A 9,220-nucleotide genomic window follows, 5' to 3' on the forward strand; every position below is an offset into this window, starting at 1 on the left:
ATAGATTTTGCCATGGGGAAGGCTAAGATGACCTATTCCTGTCCTTGTGTAATGGAAGTTCCTTTTTTCTTTTTGAAGTAAGATGGGTTAGAGGGAGGGGCATATCTGTTGGGACCCCCAAAATCATAACCTGTGAGTTATAGGTTCTGCTGGGGGCACGAGGGTACCACCTGCTCCAAATCCCCAACTACGCTCCCCATGGGAAAATCCCTGGGTGTCTGGGTTTTAAGAAGGGGTGATTTGTGAAGCACCCCTTCTTAGCTTCATCTCGTACATGAGTGTGTCTGGGCGCATAACCAAGAGGAACGTGAGGGCAACAGGTGTGCCCGAATGAAGTATGGATTGGGGAGTGTTTGCAGGTACCCTGGAGAAAGGCTCTCAAACTTTTATTTCCTAGCTTTATTCAGATGTAATTGGCATATGATATTGTGTACATTTAAGAGGCACAATGTATGTATTGCAAAATGTCTACCATAATAAAGTTAGTGAACACAACCTTTCCCTGGCATAATTACCACTTTGGTGGTGGTGGTGTTATTGTGAGAACATTTGAGATCTACACTCATGAGAACTCTTTAGTATATAACATATTAACTACAGTCATCATGCTGTACTCTAGATCCCCAGAACTAATTCATTTTATAACTGGAAGTTTTTACCTTTTGAGCAACACCTCTCCATTTACCACACCCCTCAGAGCCTGTAAACATCAATCTTTTGATATTTGACATTTTCAGATTCCACACATCTAAGGGAGATCACACAGTATTTGTGTTTCTCTGTCTGACTTACTTTACTGAGCACAATGCCCTCTATGTCCATCCATGCTTTGCAAATGGCAGGATTACCTTCTTTTTATGGATGAATAAGATTCCATTAATGTATATGTATACTGAAATTCAGTGTACATATTCAGCCATTTAAAAAAATGAGAAAATTCTACCATTTGCAACAACATGGATGGACCTAGAAGGTATTAAACTAAGTGAAATGTCAGACAGAGAAAGACAAATACCATATGATCTCACTTGTATGTGGAATCTAAAAACAAACAAACAAAAAAACCAAACTCATAGAAAAAGAGATCAGACTTGTAGTTACCAGAGGCAGGAGGAGAGGGGAGGGGCAATTGGAAGAAAGTGATCCAAATGGACAAACTTCCAGTTATAAGTACAAGGGATGTCATGTACAGCGTGCTGACTATAATTAACACTGCTGTGTGACATACAGGAACGTTAAAAGAGCAAATCCTGGGAGCTCTCATCACTGGGAAAAAAAGAAAAGAGCTGATGGCATTTGGTGTGCTTTCATTATTTCTAGGTAATAAAATGACTTTAGAACACTGTAATCTCATTTATTCTTGTTCACTTTATATAGTATTATGGTTGTGCAATTCTGTACACACTTAAACTTCCCTAGAGAATTACAATTACTGTAATTTTACATGGTCAGCATTCCCAACATGTTTACCCTTTTACATGATCTTTCCTCACTGCGTTTCAGTGCCTTCCTCTGACAATTAAGTTTGCGAACTTGTTGCAACGATGTTGCTAAAAAAACTTTTTTTGATATCAGAAGGATTATTCATTATGTATTTGTACCAACTGGACAAACAGTTAACTAAGTTTACTATTTGGAAGTGCTGAAAAGGCTGCGTGAAAAAGTTAGACGACCTGAACTTTTCACCAACAATTCATGGCTCTTGCATCACGATAATGCACCAGCTGACGTGATACTGTGAGGGAGTTTTTAGCCAGTAAACAAAAAGCTGTATTGGAATACCCTCCCTACTCACCTGATCTGGCCCCCAGTGACTTCTTTCTTTACTGAAAGGTAAAGGAAATATTGAAAGGAAGACATTTTGATGACATTCAGGACATTCAGGGTAATATAACAGCTCTGATGGCCATTTCAGAAAAAGAGTTCCAAAATTGCTTTGAAGGGTGGACTAGGTGCTGGCATCAGTGCATAGCTTCCCAAGGGAAGTACTTCGAAGGTGAATGTAGTGATATTCAGCAATGAGGTATGTGGCACTTTTTCTAGGATGAGTTCACGAACTTAATTATCCAAGCTTCGTAAAATGACTTCTTTCTGCCGAGCAAAGGGTTGTGGTTCAGATACACAGATGAGACATTTTTCTTGGTTTCTGTTTGCCTAAAAATGTCTTTACTTCGTTTTGGTAGCATACTTTGCCATAAAATCCTAGGTTTGCAGATGTTTTCTTTCATCTCTGAAGATTTTACACAATGGTATTGTGATTTTCATTTTGCAGTCAAGAAGTCAGCCATCAGTCTAGTTATTGCTGCTTTGAAAGCATCTCATTTTCTCTAATGGCTTTTAAGGTTTTCTCATTGTCATTTGTCTTCAACAAGGATATCATGATACATTCGTGTGGCTCTTATATTTATCTGTCAATATTACTTTTGGCTCATAGAGTCCCTTTAATCTATGGCTTTGTACATTTCTGTAATTTTAGAGAAAGCTTAGCCACTATTATTTCAAGTATTCAGCTATTTTTCAGTTCAATGTTGGATTATTCTACTGTGTCCAGTCATTTATCAGATCCATCCACTGAGCTCTTAATTTTTATTATATATTTTTCAGTTCTAGCATTTTTTGTATATGATTTCTTATGTTTTACCAAAAAGAAGATAATATGTCTTATTATCTGTCTTCTTAAATATATTAAAAATAAGTATTTAAGCATCTGTGTCTAATAATTCCATTATTTAGATCCTGTGATCTCTTTCTATTGTGTGCTATGTGTTTTGGTTTCAATAACATTGTCTTTTTTTTTTACACATATATCTGATAACTTCTTTTTATATAGCTCTATTAATTTACACACCACAAAATTCACCCATCTAATGTGAGCAATTCAGTGATGTTTAAGATTCATAGACTATGCAATCATCACCACAATCTGTTATAGAAAAATGTCATCATCCCTTCATTTTATTAGCAGTAGCACCCCAAGACCCTCCACACCCCATCCCCGATAAATGCTAATCTATTTCTGTCTCTATAAATGTACTTATTCTAGACATTTCACATGAGTGGAATTATACAATATGTGGTATTTTGTGACTGGCATTTTTCATTTAGCATGATTTCAAGATTCATCCATGTTGCATCATGTGCTTATGCTGCATTTAATTTCATTGCCAAATGATATTTCATTGTACAGATATACCACATTTTGATTAACCATTCATCAATTGATGTGTATTTCCCAGCACAGTTTTTATCCTGTTATGAATAATACTACTCTAAATATTAAAAAATGTTGCATAGGCATATGTTCTCATTTCACAAGTTGTTGGGTCATGTAACTCCGTGATTAATCTTTTGAGAAACTGCCAGTTTTCCCAAGTAGTTGTACCATTTTACACACCCACCAACCACTTCTCTACATCTTCGTCAACTTGTTTCATTGTCTGTCTTTTATTATGGCCATCCTAGTGAACGGAAAGTGGCATCATGTGATTTTGACTTAAATTTCCTTTACAGACATTGATGTTGGGCCTCTTTTCATGTTTCTCCTGGCCATTTGTGTGTCTTCTTTGGAGAAATGTCCATTCAAATCTGTTGTTCATTTTTAGGTTGTCCTATTTGTCTTTTATTATTGAGTTGTAGTGTTTTTAATATTTTAAATATAAGTGACTTACCAGATTATAACATTAGCAAACATTTGCTCCCTTTCTGTACATTGCCTTTTTCCTTAACTTTGATGTGCAAAAGTTTTAAATTTGATGAAGTCAGTTTTTCCTTTTGGCTTGTGCTTTTGGTGTCATATCAGAGAACGCTTTTCCTAACCCAAGATTGATGCCTATGTTTTCTTCTGAGAGTTTTATAGCTTAGTTATGTTCCGTTTTCAATTCATGTTTGTGTGTGGTGAAGGGGAGCACCCAGCTTCACTCTTTTACATGTGGACATCCAGTTGTACCAGCACTGTTTGTTAAAAATATTTTTCTGACGGGTGCGCCGGGGGCTGGCGGGAGTGGAGGCCCCATCAACCCGGCCTCACTAGCCCCCGGCGACCTGCAGCTCATCGCTCTCATCGTGGAGCAGCTCAAGAGCCGGGGCCTGTTTGACAGCTTCCGCCGGGGCTGCCTGGCCGACGTGGACACCAAGCCAGCTTACCAAAACCTGAGGCAGAAAGCAGATAATTTTGTGTCAACACATCTGGACAAGCAGGAGTGGAATCCTACCATGAACAAAAACCAATTACGAAATGGTCTGAGGCAGAGTGTGGTCCAGTCGGGGATGTTGGAAGCAGGAGTGGACAGAATAATTTCTCAGGTGGTGGACCCCAAACTAAACCACATCTTCAGGCCCCAGATAGAACGAGCGATTCATGAGTTCCTGGCGGCCAAGAAAAAAGCAGTGGCGCCGGCCCCCCCCCTGCAGAGCTGGAAGGCCAAGACCCTCCAACCCTGTCCCAGGATGCTTCCTAAGGTCTGGTGTCCCATCATTTGCCCAGGAGCATTCGTCTCTGACTTGTAGATAAATGAAATGCATAGAAAAGGGAATATGGCTGACATCTTCTGGAAACTCTTGAATTAGCAGTGAAGAAATAGATCTGGTTCATAATGGTACAACTTCAGAACGAAGACAGGCCAAGGTCATCACTGATTGCAGCCTGGACATTGGGGCAGGGTCCAGATTGAACAGGGAGCAAGTCTGACCTGTGTGCCCTGCATTGTGCTGCCATCTAGCCAGCCTGTCTGCAGGGATGACACCCAGTAGACACTACAGCGATCTAAAGAAACACTACATCAACCTGGTGTTGTCCAGAGACAAACCTTGATACTTGAACTTGGAGGAGCATGTGGATTTGGGGGTTTGTGCTGGGGAATGAAAAAAGCTCCAGTAAAGGAACATAACCAGTCTCAAAGATGCAATTTCTTAGAATGACAGTAAAGGTTAGCAGGGAGCAAATTTTGACAGTGTGTATTTTATACGGTTTCTCAATTATGAACTGTAATAGAATGCACAAGCCACTAGCATCGAATAGCTTTAAGTTGTTGTGACCCTGTTGTACATGAATCTTGTAGCTTTAGTTTCTTTTCCCTAAGAGGTGACAAAACAGGGGACCCAGAATGCATGAGGAGCCTCAGACATTAGATTAAAGGAAACGTTTGCAGGCTCTCTGTCCAGGATAGGCAGTGTTGGGTGTGTTTATTTTATTCCCATGTTTGTGTTTTTTAGAAAAGTGAATGATTAATAAGTAGCTTAAGTTTTATAATAAAATCATTTGAAACTCTTAAAAAATATATTTTTCTTTCCCCACTGATTGGTCGAAAACTATTTGGCTGTAAATATGAGGATTTATTTATGGGCTCTCAATTTTATTCCATTGATCTGTATTTCTCTCCTTATTCCAGTACCACATCTTTTTTTATGACTTTGTTTTATAGTAAGTTGGGAAATAGAAGTGTGAGTCTTTCAATTTTGCTCTTCTTTTCCAAGATTGTTTCAAGTGTTCTGGGACTCTTGGATTTCCGTGTTAATTTTAGAATCATATTGTCAATTTATGCAAATAGCCAGCTGAGATTTTGATAAGGATGGCATTATATCCGCAAACCAATTTGAGACTTGCCATCTTAAGATTTAAGATGTTGCCATCTTAACAATATTAAATCTGATCTTTGCACATGGGATTTGGTTTGCTAGCATTTTGGCGATGATATTTGTACCTATTTCTTAAGGGATATTGTTCTGAAGTTTCTTATCTTATAATGTCTTGTCTGCATTTAATATCCAGTAACACCAGCTTCATAATGGGTTAAGAAGCATTTACTCTCTTTTATTTTATGGAGTTGTTCCTAAAGGATTGATAATAACTCACTTTTAAATGTGTGGTAGAATTTGCCAGTGAATCTTTCCAGGCCTGGAATTTTCTTTGTGAGAAGTTTTAAAATACAACTTCCTGTCACTTGACTGTTATAGATCTATTCAGATTTTCTGTTTTTTCCGTATGTCAGTTTTGGTACTTTGTATCTTTCTGCTAATTTCTCCATTTAATCTAAGTAGTCTAATTTGTTGACATACAGTGGTTCATATTATTCCTTTATCGTTCTTTTCATTTCTGTAAGGTCAGCAATTGTGTTCTTTCTTTCACACCTAATTTTAGTGATTTGAATCTTCTCTATTATTTCTTAGAGAGTCTATATGAAGGTTTGTTAATTTTGTTGAACTTTTCAACGAGCCAACTTCTGATTTAAATTTTTTTTTCTATCATTTTTTTAATTCATGCCCTAATCTTTAATTTCTTACTTCTTCTTACTTTAGGTGCATGAATGTGTGAATGTGTGTATGTGTGAGTGTGTATATGTGTGTGTGTGAGTGTGTGTGTGTGTACATGTGCATGTGCGAGTGTGTGTGTGTATGTGTGTGTACAGATTTGTGTCGTGCCCCATTTACTGAGACTATGACATCTGTGCCATTTCACTGTGTTCGTGTCCTTGTCCCACTCCTGGGGGTCCCAAAGAAGCACGTTGTTAAAGGTACCTTGTTAGCTGGGACTTACTACCTATTGAGGTGCTGGGCACTCTGCTCCCAGATGGCACCCCAGGTGGCTGGGCGCCTTGGGGCCATGAGCTTCTTGCACCTCCAACCAGGCAGAGGAGACCCATTTTCCTTCAGCAAACATCCATGGTGTTTATCCTATGCACCAAGAGGTGATGCTGTGAGCTGGGGTGACGGTGATGAGTCAGACAAAATTTCTTGCCCTCAGAAAAAGCAAAGCCTGCATGGACAGACACACCTGTTCGATATTTAAGCGCACTTGACAAGGGCCATAATCCAGATGTGTCCAAAATGCACCAGCAGTGGAGAGCATGGAATAACCACTCCAAGTGGAGATGTAGGGGGATGCCTGGGGGAGAAGGCTCCCTCTCTGTGCAGAAAGTCCTGGGCCAAACAAAGATCCTAAGAGACCAGCACATCCCAGGAACATGGGACACACCCGTGGTACTCCAGGGAGGGGTGGAGCAGGTACCAGTCTGGAAATGTAGGTGGGGAGATGGGTAGACCGGGGGTGGCTGCTTACCAGGGGACCTTTATTCCATGGGAATGGGGAGTCACTGAAGGTTTTGAATCAGAGAAATGACATGAGATTTTTTAGGGGAAAAAAATCACCCTGGAAACTGTGATTGAAAGGTTAGAAGCAGGGATGGTTGCATAATGATGGAGAAGAATCAGGAGGCCACTGAGGATTCCAGAGGAGCCTGGGGCAGGGTCTGCACCGAGACAGGAATGACAGGGCTGAGGAGTGGGGACAGACTACACCTCCAAAGGGCAAATGGGAGATGACTCGGATAGTTTTTGCTTGCGTGTCTGGGGAAATTGTAATATTTTTACCTAAGGGAGGAGATAGTGAGAGGAAATGAGAATTTATTGCAGAAGAGAACAAATTTGGTTTTAGACACATTGAAACAGCACCCATCCCAGCGCCCATCCGACCTGGAATTCAGGTGAATGGGGCTGGAGCAAGACCTGGAACGCATGGTGTCATCAGAGAGGGACATGCAAGGAGCGGGGTATGGAGGAAGGAGATCACACTTACATGTAGCTCATTGTCATTTGCATGCCAGTTATGACATAATTACCTACATAATTCTGCATGGAAGATACAGTTTGAGCCCACTTCCAGAGCATTAGGATTTGATGAAACTATCTTATGTGCTTCAAAGAACCCTGATTCAAACCAGTCTGACAAGCTCGATGAGTGCACACGACATAATCCCTGTCGGGGAGAGAAGAAATGGAGAAGGCGGGCTCCATGTTGCTTCATCGATGTGGCCCATGTGCGTGGATCCCACGTGGAGATGTTCAGGAAACCTTTGCTGGTTGAAATGATTGTCCTCAAAGAACCTGCAGAACTTCAGAAAATGCGAGACTCACCTAGGCATCCTGTGCACATGCACATACACGCACATGCGCGCGCGCACACACACACGCATGCATGCACTCACGCTTGCTATGTTATTAGAAAACAAATAAACGTTCTCTAAAAGCAACTGCTCTCACATACAGTCAAGGCCAGGGGGTTCCCAGACCACATTTCTTTCCTGTTTCTTTCACACAGACTCAGAGCCCCTGAACAACAAAATCAAGAGCGTTTGCTACCAACCTCTAAGTAGAGCTTCTGATGTGTTCATCATCTCCAAGAGGGAAGAAGAGTGTGTGCCGCATCCAAATGCATCTGTGACAGGCACATGCCATCTTCCTTCCTCTCTGTGCTCACCCCTCTCCCTCACCCTTACCTTATCCTGCACCAGCAAGTGAAGTCCAGGGACCCCCTGGGAGCCGTGATCCTTTGCTACTTGTACTGGGACACTACAGCTACCAGATGTCCTCGAGCTCAGGCCAGGCCACCTGCGCCTGTGTCCAGCCCTTTCCCGGCAGCATTCCTTAACTCTGGCAATCAGGGAGGTAGAGGAACTCACAGGATTTCATCGGCAGGAGCCCAGCTCTGCGGACTTCCTCACCACTTTACCCCACTAGGGCCAAGCTATCCAGCAAGGCTTCACTCATGAAATGAAATCTTTCGAAGAAAACATTCGATTTTGAAAAGTAAGATGGTATGTTCCATGAAGAGAGGAACCTGTAGAAATGTTTACATTTCTTGCTGTGAGATCAGAAAGAAAATTGTTTTGTTATTTTGAGATTCCTATATTTTTTTCCCCAGGTGAATCAAAGAATCTGGCTGAAAATTGTGAAAAACAAAATGCAGTAGCCATGAGCTCCTACCATAGCAGAATGAATCTGTTTGTGTGAGTTACAGGAAATGACACCCACACTGTGCTGGGTGTCTCATGGGCCACGACAATGAGCCTCATGGGCTGACTCTGAGCTGCACCGCGAGTCATGCTGCAATTGTCAATTCAGTGTGAAGTTTGTGTGAAGTTCAGTATGAAAGAACTGAATGCCTTCAAATGCTGGGCAGACCCTCAGTCGAACGTGAGGGGCTCTCTTGAGGTCCATGAAGGTCCGGGTGGCTTTGATTTTGTACTTTTTCTATAGCTGCACATATCTTTTAAAATACTTAAACACTATTTTGCCAATTCTCCCTGCCATCAGGCATTTTGCACTGGAGATAGCGTGAATAGATGCCTGGTTCATAAACAGAGGTTCTGGAAAAATCTTGCCTTCTCCATGAGAAAGACATTGCTGTTATCTGGCAGACATACACTTTGGGGGTGGATTTTCATAG

General features: G+C 41.1%; 1 protein-coding gene across 1 annotated transcript in view; it reads left to right on the forward strand.

Moving 5' to 3' along the window:
• Nucleotides 1-9,220, forward strand: part of GABRG3 (gamma-aminobutyric acid type A receptor subunit gamma3) — a 284,504-nt gene that overhangs the window by 236,333 nt on the left and 38,951 nt on the right. Inside the window, exon 6 of the mRNA XM_019628903.1 lies at nucleotides 4,048-4,237. Coding sequence (XP_019484448.1) covers nucleotides 4,048-4,237 — 190 coding nt within the window. The remainder of the gene's footprint in view (nucleotides 1-4,047; nucleotides 4,238-9,220) is intronic.

The sequence above is a fragment of the Hipposideros armiger genome, unplaced genomic scaffold (genome assembly GCF_001890085.2).
Source record: "Hipposideros armiger isolate ML-2016 unplaced genomic scaffold, ASM189008v1 scaffold_814, whole genome shotgun sequence".
NCBI lineage: Eukaryota > Metazoa > Chordata > Mammalia > Chiroptera > Hipposideridae > Hipposideros > Hipposideros armiger.